At 30.9% G+C, this 18,531-nt stretch overlaps 1 protein-coding gene and 1 long non-coding RNA gene across 4 annotated transcripts; one reads left to right on the top strand and one right to left on the bottom strand.

Moving 5' to 3' along the window:
- Nucleotides 1–1,183: 1,183 nt before the first annotated feature.
- Nucleotides 1,184–4,209, top strand: LOC123653448. 3 transcript variants are annotated; one of them, XR_006743102.1, is made up of 2 exons: nucleotides 1,184–1,251; nucleotides 3,713–4,209. It is a non-coding gene; the product is annotated as an uncharacterized LOC123653448 (long non-coding RNA). The 3 variants fall into 3 exon arrangements; XR_006743100.1 differs by lacking the exon at nucleotides 1,184–1,251 and adding an exon at nucleotides 2,176–2,442; XR_006743101.1 differs by lacking the exon at nucleotides 1,184–1,251 and adding an exon at nucleotides 3,410–3,469.
- Nucleotides 4,210–11,829: 7,620 nt separating this feature from the next.
- LOC123653444 (troponin C, isoallergen Bla g 6.0101-like) lies at nucleotides 11,830–17,116 on the bottom strand. Its single transcript, XM_045589443.1, has 6 exons — nucleotides 16,853–17,116; nucleotides 16,719–16,746; nucleotides 16,401–16,544; nucleotides 14,528–14,647; nucleotides 14,005–14,136; nucleotides 11,830–12,355 (listed from the first exon to the last, which is right to left on the bottom strand). The coding sequence occupies exons 1-6, from the start codon at nucleotides 16,853–16,855 to the stop codon at nucleotides 12,321–12,323; spliced, it is 462 nt and encodes a 153-aa protein (XP_045445399.1). The 5' UTR covers nucleotides 16,856–17,116; the 3' UTR covers nucleotides 11,830–12,320.
- Between the last annotated feature and the right edge of the window lie 1,415 nt (nucleotides 17,117–18,531).

Here is an 18,531-nt window from a genome sequence, read left to right as displayed (position 1 = left end):
TTTTTTCTGTATCACACATATTTATTTAATTTACAACATATACATTTACACAAAAAAAAACGAACAGCTTGTTTTTAAAATGTTTCCTTTATTCATGTTTTAGTCGCTATATTTTATAAAATTCATTTATTCGATCAACGACAAACAGAGTAATTATATCATTCTTATATATTCTTAAAAAATGTTTATAAACGTCGTTTTATTACACTGTAATAAACTTTTACAGTTTTATTTACGATCAATTAAAAGCCCTATGAAATATTAATAGCAAAAACGTTCTGCTTTTAAATAATTAAATAATTAAGATACATACGTAACATAGACCCAAATCTATAATTGAACCAATTAGTAATCCTTTGAAACAGAATTTTCAACGAATATCCAATTCAAGGAAAAAAATTCGAAAAGCAAATACTGTAATTGCCTTTACAAACGAGCAAAGCATTTAATTCTCATTCTTCATCACAAATTTCCTTTCATCTTTAAGCGTAATGGTAATAAAATTTTAATAAACATTTCAAATATAATTAAAGTAGGTTGGTAAACGCTGACGAATGGCCGGACACGCCAGGAATCTCACCGTGATGTTAATGACAGGGCTGAAATTAAACTAATGATCTCTATCTATATGAGTACATGTCATTATTACTGCTTGCCTACGAGCGTGTTTATATTCGTTACATTGGTACAATACTTTTATTGCGAATAACAAAGACATCTATTGATTACACTGTTGCCAAAAAGGGTTGTTTATTTAATATTGTACACAACAAATACTTTATCAATAAAACTTAAAGATAATTTCTGATTATGTAGTGCAATGGGTGGACTTATAGCTAACTAGCAATTTCTTCTAGACAACCTAAATAATATTATTATTATAGTTATGTTATTACAATTCATGTAAACGTATGAGTCATCTTCATTCCATCAAAACTCCTAAATACACAGAACGTACCCTCTACGTAGAGGTCATAAGAAACTTATGTACTCCTGAACAGACGATATTTAAAAAAAATCATATATAAATTACAACTTTAATTCATTGTGTTGTTCAAGTGATGTACTATACGCAACAGTAAAAGCTGTAAATATTTTGTAGTATCTTTTTTTTAAGCGAATTCTCCACAGTACAGATAAACGAATACGTATCGTGTATAATAACACGCCCTTGTAACAATTTACCATATTTCCTCACTGTTTTCTTTCACCGCTGGGAACGAGATGAATTTTAATGAAAAACCGCAAAAGGTATCGATTAACGTGCTCTATCTACTGAGCCATCTCAGCTCGCATCTGGGCTTAGGTAATTTAGTGATAAAACATAAAAACACTTGTTTTTATGATTTTTTTTAAAAAAATTTTTTCACTTTTGACTTAATAGTGACAAAAGTAATACATGTTCTGTTAAAAATTTACTATGTACAATTTTTATAAGTTACAGTTCTTGTCAAACACAATGACCAGTGGACAATAGGTTTTTAATAATAATAATAATATATTCTTTATTGTACACCAAAATATAAACAAACAGTAGTAATTACAAAAAAAAAGATGTACAAAGGCGATCTTATCGCTGAAGAGCGATTTCTTCGAGATAACCTTTGGGCACAGGACATGATATAGTAGTGACGGATAGGAAGGTGTACAATATTCTTAAGGATGAATAAAAATAGTGTGTGATAGATTCATTAATTCGTACACATGCACATATAAGTACAAATACCCATACATAAATAATCAAAATAGTATTAATATACATATATAAATTTAAAATATATATTGATAATATAAAATATGCATGTTAAAATTCTGAATATTATTATATGTTAAGGGACATATAGTACTTCTTTAGACGTCGCTTAAAACAGGCTGGAGTAAAAGCACGTCTTTTTCTTTTTGCTACTACATGGAACGTAAAAACATATAAAATAAGAAATTTTCATTACAGTTGACGGACTAAACAAGAAAGTATTTTAAGGATTCCTGACCCAAAACAAAAGTTATTTTTTAATCATTTAATATTGTATAATAGTCGTAATTATTGTGTGATGTTTAACAAAGTAAAATTTTGCACTGATGATATACATATCAATTATATTATTTATTATAGCTGTTTTCTGTCACTAAAGTTATGTTTATTTTTATACGAAAACGTTTGCCTAAAATAGTTCTATATTGTTTTTCAAATGTCTACCTATCCTTGAGTCACGGTCGAATAACTCAATAAGAAATACGGATATCAATCTAAAATTTGGCACTGGTTTAGTAGTTCTTTGCCCGCGTCTATTTTCGATAAATAAAATTTAGAATCAATTTTGTTTTCATTTAATTTAAATTTGGAATTGAAAGAAAATAACCGAAAGACGAGTGAAGGAAGAGCAATATAAATATTTTTAATAGAATAAATTTAATATCCGTGATTACGTAAAATTTTGACGGGTGTGTTTTCTTTACTGTTTATTTAGTGACTGTCGTTTACCCATAAAAAATATTAAAACTATATTATATGTATTTTATACTAGTTTTTTAACTTTTTACGGTACATGATTTTTGAACTTCTGCGATTGTCATGGCGACCGAGTTGCCCATGATCATGGCGTCTGCAAAATCGCTGAAATATCGAATTTTTAGTTTCTAAATGAAAAATCAAAATGATAAATCACGGTTGGTTCCGTTTATACGGGATTTATATGTGTACTTTTACTTATTATGTACACTTATCTAAGTAAATACACAGGTATATTACAATAATTTCTCTTTTGTATACATTACAATTTGTCGTATAAAGAGTCAATCACAATCGATTGATTCTTTATACGACAAATTGTCACAATTGACATCAGCCTATCGCAGTCCACTACTGGACATAGGCCTCCACAAATTGGAGCCAAAAATGGCGTGAACTCATGTATTTTGCCGATAGTCACCACGCTGGGCAGGCGGGTTGGTGACCGCAGGACTAGCTTTGTCGCACCGAAGACGCTGCTGCGTGTATAAAGTAGTATAAAGAGTATTCGTATATAAATACTTTTTAACAATATATAATCCTTATGACTGTATGCTCTTGCCCCTCAACATTTAAAAAAAATTATATTCATCTCTCATTAAATTAAAAGGTTTAGCTTGTCTTGACAAATGAAAATTTATCATGACTGTCATGTGTAAAGATCGCCTATATTTGTCTCACTTCAGCCTATAGCAATCCACTGCTGGACATAGGCCACCCCAAGTTTGCGCCAAACATCCCGGTTTTCCGCAATCCCCATCCAGCCAGCACTAGCAATCTTTGTCTATAGAAAAGTTTTTACGCTTAATTTAATTATAATAAACATGACATGTCTTTAAAAATATTAAAAGCTCTTAGTCTAATGTTTGATACCCAACTTATTATCGTTTCTTTTTTTTTAAGTTTACACATCTACCTAAACAATGTTTTAAATAGGCCTTAAAGTTGATTGTTAGATAGGTAAGGCTGTTTGGTTTTAAGTCCGTTTTGCACATCATATTCCGTATACCTAGTTGTGTAATAAAGTTAAGTAAATACACGAAACGAAATAACTGAAATTCTATTTCCAAATACCTTTCACTATACTCGTACATACACCCTTAATTCTCTATAGAAATAATTTCTTTATTAAATATTCAGAAAAATGAAAGTCGCCTGGACTGTGAGTAATTCGTTTAAGATTTTAATTTTCCTTGTCGTCAGGTCAATCCTCAGGCGGAAATCGAATCACGCCGAGAAGCGGAAAGTATCGATTCCCCGTCGCGAGTGTGCACGTGACCATAAAAGGTGGATTTTAACATGTACATACTAAAAATGAAAGTTTTATAATAAAAGTACATAAAGAATGTAATATAGTGAATGCAAAACATCGTGAAACTTCGAGACAGTTTCTATCACCACCAATTTGCAGTGGAGCACCTTGATATTAATTCGACATAAATGATAAAGATAATAACGACGTGTGTGTTCTAGTAGCGCTGTATTGCATACAAAGGTACTAAATTTATGATAAACTATTGTTTTTTTTTTTTTTCTAGAAAATAACTGCGCAGTTTATTGCCGACACTTCTCCGCAGAAACTGCATTCTGAAACGGTAGTAGATTCTCTTTTAAATAGTTAGAAGTGAAAAAATAAATAGATATTTGATTTGTAAAAAGACGATTAGAAAGTGCCTTTAAAATCTACTTTATTTGAGTAATCTTTGTTTTTAATTTTACAAAGCAAGTTATGCTCCAATATTTTTTTTTTATAGAAAAATAAGTCTTTGTCAAACAGTGAGGTTTTTCACTGGCTATCATAGAGGTATATAGGTACTTATACATATTGTAAAATATACTTACAAATGTATATTTATTAAATAAATAAATAGCGCCATAATTGATAAAAAAAAGTTGTAAGAGATGAGGAAAATATCGCTATAGGGTTGCCAACCGTCTTAAGGCTATTCTGAGGATTTTTCCGGGGATGATTTTAAAAATAAAACTTGGAAAATATTTTTTCATTTAATAAAAACATTTATTTAAGAAAAATAATATAAACACATTACAAAAGATTATACTAGGTGTAGATAACGATGATTAAGCCTCTTATACTCATAAATATTTGAACGCTAAAATTACATATAAGCTATCGATTCAGCCTGTAACATCAACTGCTGGACATAGTCTTTTTTCTCCAATTAGGAAAAGAATCGCATCCTAATCCACAACGCTGCTCCTCTGCGGGTTGGCGGATATATGCTTGTAACGACCGCTATCAACTATATTTTATAACAACGATCTTAATACAAGCACACTACTCCACTGCAGATTGGCGGATATGTTCCCTACTATAAGTAACGATCGCTATCAGGTATTTATGATAACAACCGGGACCGACAGGTTAATGTGCTTTCCAATGCACGGTGGGGAGACCCTTGTGGGTCTGGCCTTGTACCCAGACATCCAAACCGGAAAGAAATATTTGTACAAAAATACAAAAATCCATCCCGAGCGGGAATTGAACCTGCAAACCGCCAGTGTTATAACTAACATAGTTTAGGAAAAAAATGTAACTAACAAAAATATGGACATACGAGTATGTCTGAATTAAATTATTATTATTATTAGGCGCGTACATGACACACGCACCAATATATCAGAGCGTTTGTTTTTAGCTATAAAATATAACTACACAAAAAATAATTGTGTTTGCTCACAAACGAAAAATAAACAGACTTCAAATTACATCGACAACTACAACGTAGGTAGGGTAGTTGACAAAATAGGAAAAAAATACGCATTTTTAAAGGTAAATCAAAAGTAGAGGTACCAAGTCGGTCTGCTTCATATTTTGAGCAGGAAATTTATAATATAAATAATTTCATTGTAAAATATCAATGATAAAATATAATGATATATCTAAAATTTGTAGGTACTTTGATTATACATTAAAAAAATGAAATGCTAAAGTTATCTTTATATATATATTTCTTGTGTGCGTGTTTATGTCACTGAACTCCCCCTAGACGGCTGGACGGATTTTGATGAAATTTTTTGTGTGAGTTCAAAGGGATTCGAGGATGGCTTAGATTCACAATTTGGTCCACTGGAAAATGTTTATTTAACTAATTTTTCATTTATAAGTAGTTGTTAATTTTGGAATGTTTTACATTGGATCCGGTAGACTGCGCTACCATCGCAGCATCAAATATTAAACATTATTCTATTCAATTTTAATTTTTCCCGACAGTTGGTGCTACGATCAAATTGAGAAAAATATTTGAAATTTTGTGTTATTGCAAAACACCGTTTGCGGGGTCAGCTAGTCAATCTATAAAATTTTGTTTAAAATATTATTTGTTCATTGTAATAATTAAAATCTGACATTTTTAGCCTTTATCGTAATACATACTTATTAGACATTTTTATATCATGATTTACAGTATTCAGAAATGCAACCCTACCGTGTGTGAAGCTATATTTCTTCACTTCAGAGTTGATATGTGAAGTAATATTTCTTCACTACAGCGTTGAATCTCAAATTATTTCTGAATACGAGTTGATTCCTTACATATTACATTTGAAGCATACAGTATTTTAGATTAGCTAGGAACATAATTCTGCAAATCAACCCCAGTGTTAGTTATTTTCAAGGAATAGTAAGTAGGTTATGATACTTACTAACTCTTCTAGTCAAATGAAGGCTTTATATAAATATAAGCAGAAATTAAGAAAAGATGTGCCTCGAAGGGCACGTTAAGCCGTCATTCCCGGTTGTTATCATAAATACCTGGTAGCAATCGTTATGAGTAACGTAGGGATTAGTCACCAATCTGCAGTGGAGTAGTGTGCTGGATTAAGTTCCTATCCTTGTCCTGTATGGAAAAAGAGATTTATTCCTAGCAGTACGATATTACAGGCTGGATACGACATAAAATGATAAAACAAAAAATCCTTTTACCTTTTTTATTGTTAATACGCCTACTGTTACCGTTGCTAATAAAAAGAGTAAGGCCCTTGAACTGCAAAAAAATGAAAATGTATTTTTTCTTAATCCGTTTTACACAAACGTTATAAGAAAATGTAAAAAAATAATGATTTTTGAAGAAGTAAATCAAAAAAAAGGGAGATGAATTAAAATTCAGATAACCCCCGTTCAGTATCCAAGTAGGTAGGTAGTGTTTAAAGAGATTGGCGTTAAAGTAAAAGTAATAAATAATAAATAAAAGAAAATAAAAATTATTTATTTAGAAAAAACGTTTACATAACATGATACCGTTGTTGGGACATCCTTTTAAGTGTTTTACCTGTGTCAGGATGTCCCGCTCTTCCATATTCATATAAAATAAAAACTTAACATTATCGTGATTCAATCACAAAAGAAAAAAAAATAGAGTTTATTTATGCATTTTTCTGTATGTGTATGAGTGTGTGTGTGTCTGTGTGTGTGTGTATGTGAGTGTTGTATTTAGTATATTTCTAGGTAATTACTTCAAGTAAAGCCCCAGTCTCTTCATAATTTTGTTTTGTAAGCCATTCAGGTAGTGATATTTTAAGTTTGTAAGAATTTAAAGAATATATTTTTAACAAATTGTTTATCTTCTTGTATACATGAGCCGATTTTTTAGCACATTGTTAACAAGCAAATTTAGTCTAAGCAATATATGTTTCATTTACAATGTTTATTCTTCTTTTTGTTTTAGTACTAACATCTAAACTCGCTGTTTTATGCACATTTAGTATCAGCTGTAATATATATATATATATATCCTCCTTACACTCAGTATCTTGCTGATAGAGTATAGCTCTTTTGTGGGGAATTGGTAAGATTTACCGTACATAACTTTTAACAACGCCCTTTGACTACGTTCTAGTTCTAGGAATTTAATTTTTGACGCTCCTCCCCATACTGGTATGCAATAGGAAAATAAGGATTGAACAAGGGCTGTATAAACTTGGTTTAGAACGTTTTTTGTAGCAACATGTCTTAGAGTTTTAAAGATATAAATAAATTTTCTGATTCTTCCAGATAATAGTTCCAAATGAGAATGCCAAGATAATCTTTGGTCAGTGACTATACCTAAATATTTGGTGGAAACTATTTTATCAATGGTAGGACACGTACATGTTAAGCTATGTACGGGACAGTGATGTATTTGTAGTTTTGATGTTATAGGTTGAGTTTTTTTATTTATTGAGAAACACATATAGCTTAATATAAATAAACCTGAATTTCTCAAGAATAACCCTAGAGGAGTGGCATATGCCAATTCACAGTTAAACAGCGTCGCAGAAAAAGGTTCGTATCCTTAAACAGGATAAGAGAGGTCTTGCTCAACAATGGTATACATGCTGGCTATTAGAGTAAGCTTAAGGTTCTATTTTACCGGTTTCCGTCAAAGCTATATAATATGATATACACGGTACCCAACAAATAACATTTTATTATATCCCATTGAATTCCACTTCACTTATTCTATTTATTTATTTATTTTCGCGACCTGGAATCTGATAAATGAATTTCACTAATTGAGGTTAAACAGAACCTAATGGCCTATTTGACTTCTTGCTATCAAAGTTTATTCGTAACTTATGTTCAGGTTAACCTTCATCCAATGAAACAATCCCTTGGTCTGTTATGTGCAAAACTCTTAATTAACATTTAAATGTTTAATTTGCAATAGCCAACATAAATTATTTCAAATGTGACAGATAAACAGTGTTCCTAATTATTTCACATCCATTTCATATATAATTATAACTGCGATTATTCGGTTAATAAATTCCATCTCAAAACATCGTGTTTATTGGAAAACAGCAAACAGACCAATAGGCAGTCACTTAAAAGTTTATAGTAGCGTTCTATTATGATATTTTCCGTAAATAAAGTGAAGTTAATTTAGAACACGTTGATAAAATATTACTCCCATTGAACATGTGTGAACAATTGACGCAGACAGAAGTTTTGCATATTTGTTAGATCTTAACAAAATGTTGTCAACATATGAGTACCGTTTATCGCAGATACGCGACAGAGTAAATAAGTATTAAGTTAGATTCATTATTAATAATTATCTATTTGTGCTAATAATTTTATATTCAGTTCTGCTTTTCTCTTAAGCGTTTTTTGTCGTCTCTTAATCGTTTCCAATCAGAATAAAATTATTTTTCACTTATACATTTTCGCTCTTTGCAACTACTAGATTGTTGACACAAAAAAGGTTATTAAGTTAAAACAATCCCTTTTTTATTATTTTTTAATTTTCTATGATCACCCAATAGGGTTCCTTGTGAAATTAGGTTTTTTTTAATATTATTCCATAATCATTTGTTGTGCAATTGTTTTTTTGTAACATATGGTTTAATATTTTTTTTACACTATACGGTTTTGGATATAAAAAGAGTTATAATAGTTTTGTTTGAACTTCTACTTTGAAATAAAAAATAACTATATTTAAATTTTTTAATTTGTGCCATGAAAGATCATAATAACTTGAGCTTTTAAAGCACATTCAATAATATAATATTTAATATGAAGAAGTAGTAAGTAAACTCAAACCCGACTACGACAAAAAAAAAAAAAAATTACATCACTTTATGTCCTATAGAGGGCGTGACATTCAATATGTGTGACATAACACTATATAGCCTATAACCAGCGGACAATTAAGCCGCTTCTAATGATACCTCATTTGTCTAAATATGACAAGTAGTTTAACTAAAGTAGGGCACAGCCTGTCTAGCCAGTCAAGCCCGTCTAGCCCGTCTAGCCCGTCCAACCCGTCCAGCCCGTCCAGCCCGTCCAGCCCGTCTAGCCCGTCTAGCCCGTCTAGCCCGTCTAGCCCGTCTAGCCTGTCTAGCCTGTCTTGCCTTTCTAGTTGGTCTAGCCTGTCTAGCCTGTCTAGTTTATCTAGTCTGTCAGTCGCGCGTTAAAAAAAATTAAGTAATATATAATAAATATATGTAAATGTAATTAAATTAAAAAGCATAGAATAAGAGAATATTAATTCTTTCTTAACGCGATGAACTAAATCACAGACAGGTAAATATATATTTAAAAAAAGATTAGCGATCAGATTGGATTGGAGAACAAAATTAAATTAGACTAATGTAGAACGTAATTTAATATAAGGAAACACAATTTTAACCTTAATGCAGAATGAATAAACAACTTTAAATATATTTTTTAAATCTAATAAAAATATAATATAATTTTAAATCTGCACTATGGACCGAAATACATTTTTGATTAATCTAATATTAATTCAAACTACACTGAGGGTTCGAATTATTTCTGACACTTGGGTGGAGGTTAACTGTGGTCACTTATCATAGCGGTCTCCGTGACACGTGGCTCCGCAGAAACTCCCGGGATGATCAACCGCCAGTCTCTCGAGTTCAGACGTCCAAGGTCCACGACACCATCTCCATCACGATGTCTGCCGGGGATGAGAAATTTTGCTCGCTCAGAGGGAAGAATGCTGATGATGCTGATCCGAAGAGGTTGAGCAGTTCTTTATCGTAGATGTTGGGGTCATAACAGCCAACCACGACAACGACGGCACCGCACGTGTCCGCCACACCAAGGACCCCAACAAAATCGCACCCTGAACCTGACCGAGGCTGAAGACCAAGGAAAAGCAAGGAGCCGCACAGCACCAGCGCTTATATAGGACTGAGCCTAATCTACACTGCGAACCCCACCATAGCGAAACGCCCAGCAATGAATGAATGAATGAATGAATGAATTCGACGAAACGAAATAATTGTTAAGAGAATGAACGAAGAATAAAAATATACGTTACAAAACTTTGCCCTTGGATATAAGGTGTTTTTTATATAAAAGTTTTTTAATAATATAAGGAGTACAAAGTTTTTGATTCACGTATTAATATATAGATTATATTTGTTTACTATCTGATTGACTGTATACTAAGCGTTTTACTGTATGTATAAGCTTCGTTACTTGTAATTGTTGGTGTACAATAAACACTCATTCAGTAAATGTAGTAATTTTTTCTATCCTAAGTACCTATAATTATATTGTAAAAATCATTGAGCTTTTTTAAAAATAATTACGTTTCACTTATTTTAAAACGTTGAAGTAGTTTTTAAACCAAATACCTAGTAGGTGTGTATTGTACAAGCTCGTTCAATAACACGCCTCGCTGCACCTCGGAGAAATGTAACAACTGAGTTTCTTTGAGATACAGAGCGTGATGTCATCAAATTCAAAACGTGCTTTAAAATCGAAAACTTTTAAAAACGCTGTAGAATGTATTTTTATGCTATAGTCAATTAACTATCAATTTGCGTAAGTCTGTCACTGTGCACAATATTATAGTTTTCTCTCGTTTCGCCTTTTAGTAGTAAGTGAAACTACAAGTTTTAATTATATACTTATCCTTAACCTGCTATTTTCACAATTAGAAAAAAATTGTATGGTGTCATGGGACACCAGGTAGGAACGAAGTTCCTTCGGATAGTATAGAAGCAACACAATTTGAAAAAAAAATGTTCAATTTAATTTATATATTCTAGTTCTTAATTATTATTATTTTTTTTAATTTTGTTGATTGGTTTTTAATTAAGTACATAAAAGTATTTAGGAAATTAGTATTTTAGAAAATAACAAATACCGTTAAATAAAATAAATCAAACAAAATAATAATTCAAACTATTAAGTGAAATAAAAAAACATGGCTTTATTTATTTTTGTTGACAGTATCAAATTACATAAATAATTAAAAAAAAAGTTTACTAGTAATATTTTAGTTGTACAAACGTCATATTATACAGTCGTGTGACTGATATTACGTCACTTCCGTTATATATTTTTCTTACGGTTTTAGTATCATATTTTTTTCAGTTCGGTCGCCCAGCCAAATGTCAAGCCTGCCATAAGGAACTTCGTTCCAAAAAACGTCCACAAGATTTTTTAACCGCCTTTTGGTAGTACACACGTAGGAGACATTACAACTGTTAATTATATAATTAAGTATCTTTACATATCCCCTTATAGTTAAATTTATTGAGTCAGCGAGTAAACAAAATTGGTTTAAATTGAAACAGAAATCTTGAAAAAAATATAGAATTTGTAAAAGATGAAAATGAAATGACATTCTAAGTTGACTTAATTAGTAAAAAAAAGTGTGTGTGTATCAGCTCCGACGCACGACTGGAGTTTACTCCTTCAGATTGACCGTCTAAATAGGCACAAAAAAAGGCTTACTAGTCTAAGAAAAAGATAAATATCATATCAAATAGTAAATAAGGAATCAAATAACGCCATCTATCGGTGTGATTGCGTTATTACAAAACGAGAAAAAGAAACGATATCCGATTTCAGTGTATTTTTATTTCCATAAAAAAATGAGGTAACTGACAATAAATAACAGTAATTCAATATCTATTTTAAGTAATTTATACTGTTATAATACTTTTATATAAAAGCAATCTGTCGTAGATTTTGAGTGCCTTAAACAAAATTCGTCTTTGTTTTAAAAGACAAAAATAAAGAAAAAAATATTTGTGTGACTATATATCGAGCTACCTTATACATTTCTATTTAATTATAACCTAAGATAAATTTACTCGTAATAAATAATGAGATTTTATCCCATTTGGGATCCTAATTTTAGAAATATATTCTTCATGAAATAAAAATTAGTGCTTGTTTGGAAGTTCTGCGCCCACAGTCATTTGAGTTCGCACCGTTATGTTATTTTATTTGATTTTAATACTTTCAAAGGTGATTCAATGGTGACTAGCAAAGCGACTAGATGTTCAGAAGACATGTACTAGGAAAATTAAGTTATATATTTTTCATTTAATCGTCTCCTCCAGTCATCACCTCCATGAATTCTGAAAAAGAAATAAAATAATGAAAAAAACAAACTGCAAAAACGAGCTCAGCAGGCAATGAGCTGCTGTCTGCTCCAGAGCTATGGTTTCGATTCTCTTTCAAATTTTGCTGTCTTTAATATTTATATGAACATTTATTACAAAAAAAAATATGAATATAATTATGTCAGTCAGATGTTACCTAAAAAATAGGCTCTAATTAACCAGTTTTCGGAAAAAAAAAATTATTGATATTCCTGAATATTTAATATAATATTGATATAAGTGTGAATCATAGTAAGTAATCACTCATTATGTACATGGACAGCAGAAGCTATTAACTGTTCGATTAACCACGTCATCTCAGAAATTATGTCCTTTGTGTCTGTAATTACTTATTGCTTACCTAACTACACAAATTAATGTAAGAAAAAATCAAGTGAACGCAGCCAGATTGTCTGTCTCTCCTCTGTTATCCATGGCGGGAAGTTTAGTTTTGAATTAGAACATTATGCGTTGTTATAGGACAAATTCGCGATACCTCTACATGACTTAAGATTCCTCCTATTAGAAGAAAAGTCCGCCCTTGTACTTCACTGTCTGTAACTATCTTTATGCTTTGTTTGTAATATATTTATGGTGTACAATTAAGTATAAAATAATAAAATAAATAAGAAAATATATTGAGAAAAGTTTTTGTACGTGAGTATAAAGGAAGTAAAACGCATAGGAGCTATGGCACTTAGAAAGCAGCTGTGTAGGTACTTATACCCTGTAACCGTGTAAACGTAATAACACATGAAACGAAACGGGGCTTTTTCGTTCATGTCTTATTACGTATTTATTATCTCTACTCAAAAGTAACATTGCATTATTTTCATTAGATTGCATCAGGAATTCTATAATTGAGAAACAATCACTAATAGTTAAATAAATCAAATACACGGACAGTTGAATTAAAATGTTTGCCATTTAACCGCCAATAATACGCAATTGACTTTAGCCGATTAGGGCTGACCCTGGCATTAGGTGTGTACACAGAAGCCAATACTATGTATGTACTAATATATAAATATATCTTTTTACAAGAAAAGTTGTATATATTTGATCATGTAATATAAATGTAGAATGGTTATTGAGGGTTCTTAATACATTAAATTAATGGAAAATATATACTCGTATATTAGATTACTAGCAACTGTTTTTTTTTTCTTAATTAATTTCATATTTCGAATATGTTTATTATTCATATTTTGCTGCTAGTTTCAAACAACTGATAAAAAAGTACTACTAAGCTACGAGTATAAAGCATAGGATGGTGTTGCTAAAGACCAATCGATAATTTTTGATATTTTTTATATTATTTTGTTTCCCGGCAAATACATAAATAAATCTGTTCTTGTATCTACAGAAAGAGAATTGATTGACTGATTTGGGAGTCAAAACAACCAAATCAAGCATTTTTTTAATATCTCAGTAAATTTTATGCCTTTATACTTATGTTTATGTTTTAGCTTAAATTTAAATTTTATCATTTTCAAGACAAAAAGTAAACCTACGACAAGTTCGGTTTTTAAGATATAATAAGTGACATGATTCCTAAAATTTAACAAATGTGTCGAGGTTGCGTTATTTAAAAAATTAAATCACTAAAACAATTATAAACCTACCATCGAAGTCAACTGTTCCGGAGCCGTCAGAATCAATTTCCTCAATCATCATGTCTAATTCTTCGGCACTGATTTTGTCATCTAATTCTCTCAAGATTTCCCTAAGAACTTGTGTCGTGATATACCCGTTACCTGTATTCAAATTTAAATTTAAATATCTTTGTTATATTTTGATGTTACGAGTTAAAAAACTATTACATCAAGATAAATTACTTACAGCGCGCATGTTGCATGACAACATAACATTAATATTATTTTTAAAGTATTTAATTTTTTTTATATAATAACTACGTTATAATGAAATGGCGGTAATCGGGGCTTTTGTAAGGAAGCAGTCTTGAAATATAAATTAAACAAAATGCCTACAAATTTTGCTCTTTTGGAAAATACAATCAACATGAAACAATTAATTTATGAAACATAAAACAATTTATATAATATATTTTTACTATTTAAATGAACTTAGAATTTTTAAATCTAATCAATCTAATTATTTATTCGAAAATACTGATCCTTCTCTTACCCTCTTTATCATATAAACGGAATGCCTCTTTAAGTTCTGCCTGCATCGCCTCTGCATCTTCTTCAACCATGAACCTGGATGCTAAGGTTACGAATTCCTCAAACTCTAACTCTCCAGACCCTGAAATTACAATATTTTATATAAACCAGCGGCTTATTTAGACAAACTCACTTTTTTTGATCAAAAATAAAATACCCGTACATCATTCGTATACCTTGTGCTACCCGTGTGAGCTTAATAAATACGAATACGGATGCCAACAAATTATTGCCTTCTATAGCATAATCAACGATTTTAGTAATAATATTTAGCTAGTAGCAGAAAATTGAAAGCAATTTGTTAATTTCCTCCAAACTCCTGTAAATGTTCGTCATTTTCATGACACGCCTAAACGATATAAAATTTATTATCACAAATAGTTTTGTACTATATAAGCCGAAATTATTCAAACAAGTAACATTGGCGAAAACACATGAATATAAATTAGTATTTAAAATTTCGATTCAAAAAGAAGAGAAGGATAATATGTAACTAAATATACTTAGATGTAAACCCGTGAACCATTTCATCCTTCTGAAAATGTTGCCTTTTATGTTAACATTAAATTGAATCTCGACTGTAATTCTAATTAACGTTTACATAAACATTAATCGTTAAAATATCGTCAGATTCTGACAAAATTTTAACGATTGATGTTTATAATATTAAACATCAAAACTAAGTTCCAAAATGCTAACGCCAAACAGGCAATATTTCATTTAGTATTGACGTGTCATAACAAGTCATCGCTCATCACAGCGTGTGGTAACAAGCTATCGATTATCAGCGCAATCCGCATGAAATATACTCTTAGGAATTTTCTTATGAATTCAACATATATAGTAATTCGTGAAGACAATATTTATGAGTAAATTTTGAAGTCATCGTAAAACATACTAATTAGTAATTTCACAAGACCTCAACGACACAATCAAGAACTTGATCTAGACATTACCAACATAAATAGTTTGGCAAATGATAAGAATTTAAAACGACCGTCGTATCTGATTATTTTTATGTGCCAAAACAATTTTGAAGAACATCGATTCTAATATTAATGACTAATCTGTTTAAAATATGTGGGAAATCTATTAAATACTATGATTTTAGTTTCACTCTCACCTTCGGAAATCTTATTTACATGAAATTACGATTTAGTTAGAATTAATTATCTTTACCTTTCCTCGAGTACATTTTATTCGAAAATTTAAAACATTTTAGCCACAAAAATTTTGTACTATTTTTACTTTTCTAAATCATTTAAATAATTAATAAATGACACGTCTTCACGAACGGCTTCATTTCCACGTGCTCGAGCGCAAACAATTTAAGTTTCCGGAATTTTTTTCAATCGCGCGGTCTGAAAACCCAAAACATTTTACAACACAGAGATTCCAGAAAATTTTACCTCTAAAGGTGCAAAACATGGGGTGAACTTCTATAGCATTTGTGTGTTTTGTTAGGTGGAAATACGAAACTCTACTCTTAAGTTTTTATTATTAATAAAGAAACGGCATTTTAAAGTTTTTAATTTTATCACCTTAAAGTAAGTAAAATGAGAAATAAACGTAAACACATTGACTGAACCACACGTTATAGATAGTATTTCATTTATAAATTTGAGAATGCGGGTCAGAATGTAATATGCCACTGCTGGACATAGGCCTCTTTCCCCATGAGGAGAAGGATAAGAGCTTAATTCACCATGCTACTTCAATGCGGGTTGACGGATAATTATATTGAGAATTCATTTTAATCATATTTTATACTATCTTAACATCGATTAGCATCCTCTTACAAAAGGGAAAAAATATCATAGCATAAGCGTTCTTACCGTCTACGTCAACTTCATCGATAATTTCTTTGAGGGTGTCGTCTGTGACTTGGTGTCCTAGCATGCCTAGGATAGTACCAACCATCACAGTACCGATACATCCCTTCTTTTCGTGGTCGAAAGCCTCGAAGGCTTTTTTCAGGACTGAAAATATATATTAATGTAATCTAATAGAATTTGTCCCTTGATGCCATAGATAATAGAAAAGAATTTTAATTTCATAAGTTCTTAAAGGACTTGGTTGAAATAATAAGAAAGGTAAAAATAGGATTATCGACAAATGGAGATTTTAGAAAAACTAAAGAATTGAAAACCTACTGGTAAGCTGTTCCTTGTCAAGTTCCTCCTGAAAATAAGCAGACGTTAAATTAGAAAAACTGTAACGTTATTTCAAATTTCAAAAAAAAAAGACACTAAAATCCACTTTCACTTCACAGAACGCATCATCTCACCATTGCTAGAAAAACAATAACAAGGTGTAGGCAATCGCGAACCAAATTACTAGGAACACGAGTCCTTTTATCTGAACGACTTGAGCGACTAGTCGCAACCGCGCGAAAATCTCGCCCAGGTTAGCTCGGTCGATTTCACGCAACAGTCGACAACAAGTATTCTCGTTTTGGCCACACGACCGCTTTTAACCGTTATTGTTAAGGCCACAATACATTATCTTCAGTACACGGTGATCCGATGTCCGAACAGACGATCCAAACTGAAACGGACAAATATACTCTCATCAAATTTATTATACGCAAATTAATTAATATTGCGTTGGATAGATGCCATAGTTTTAGCGAAATACACTTCAATCTAATTGTTGTTTATACTATTACAATATAATATTTTATGAAGTGGTATAAAATTTTGTTTCCTACAAGAATTAACAAGTGTAACTTTGCAATGTTTTACTTTATATAAGAATGTTCAATAAATGGTAACCGACCCTGATTTATACGTTCTTACAGCTTAAGATTACATCAATCGTAAATTTATGACTCAAACGAAATGTTTAGTGTAATAATTAATTATTACTTTACCCAAATTAATACTTAAATAAAGCTTATTGACTGTGCTATTGAGTTGTAACAAGTATTATAATAAACACAACCGTAAATGTCATGGATAATTTATATCTATATATTTTACTTTTATTATATTATACATACAATCGCATAAATAAAAAACGCTATATAGGTAAATATACAAAATAAACAACCAATTTTTTTTTTTTTTGGAAAATATTTACTTAACCCAATATGTTTTCGATGCTTTTGAGTGCGAGACTTAAAATGATTATAATTGTGTTTGCTCGCAAACGAAAAAAAAACCGACATCAATTACATCGACGAGTAATACAACGTAGATCGACGATAAAATAGTCAAGTACCTACGCGTTATCAAAGATTACTCAAAAAGTAGTTATCAGATCTCCATAAAATTTATATTTGACCACATGACAAACATCAGCTTTCGATTAAATTAAAAATTATTAAAATCGGTACACCCAGTAAAAAGTTATTGTGGATTTTCAAGAGTTTCTCTCGATTTCTCTGGGATCCCATCATCAGATCCTGGTTTCCTTATCATGGTACTAAACTAGGGATATCTCCTTTCCAACAAAAAAATAATTATCAAAATCAGTACATTCAGTAGAAAGTTATGCGGTATAATACAACGTAGGTCGACGAAAAAAGCGTCAAGTAAAAACCAATTGTCACACACCACCTTTCGATTAAAAAAAAATTGTCGAAATCGGTCCACACGGTCAAAAGTTCTGATGTAACATACATAAAAAAAAATAAAAATACAGTCGAATTGAGAACCTCCTCCTTTTTTGGAAGTCGGTTAAAAATACTCCACGTGTTCATTTTACTGTATAATAAAAGTGCACAATGGCTTAGTTAAATTTCGTACTTACGGACACAATTTCAAACGTAATTTAGTCGAATTTTGAATTATGACGGTATTGAAATATTCAAAACTAAATAGTAAACGTTCGTTTTACACATAAATTGATTAGGTTTCGGGAAACATGCCAAATTAATATGCATTTGAATATTTGAATTGTATGATAAATTAAGGTTTTATAATAGACTAGCTGTGCTCCCGACTTCGTTCGCGTAGAGTTAAA

The sequence above is a fragment of the Melitaea cinxia genome, chromosome 5 (genome assembly GCF_905220565.1).
Source record: "Melitaea cinxia chromosome 5, ilMelCinx1.1, whole genome shotgun sequence".
Taxonomy (NCBI): Eukaryota; Metazoa; Arthropoda; class Insecta; order Lepidoptera; family Nymphalidae; genus Melitaea; species Melitaea cinxia.
This window is presented reverse-complemented; position numbering and strand designations above follow the sequence as displayed.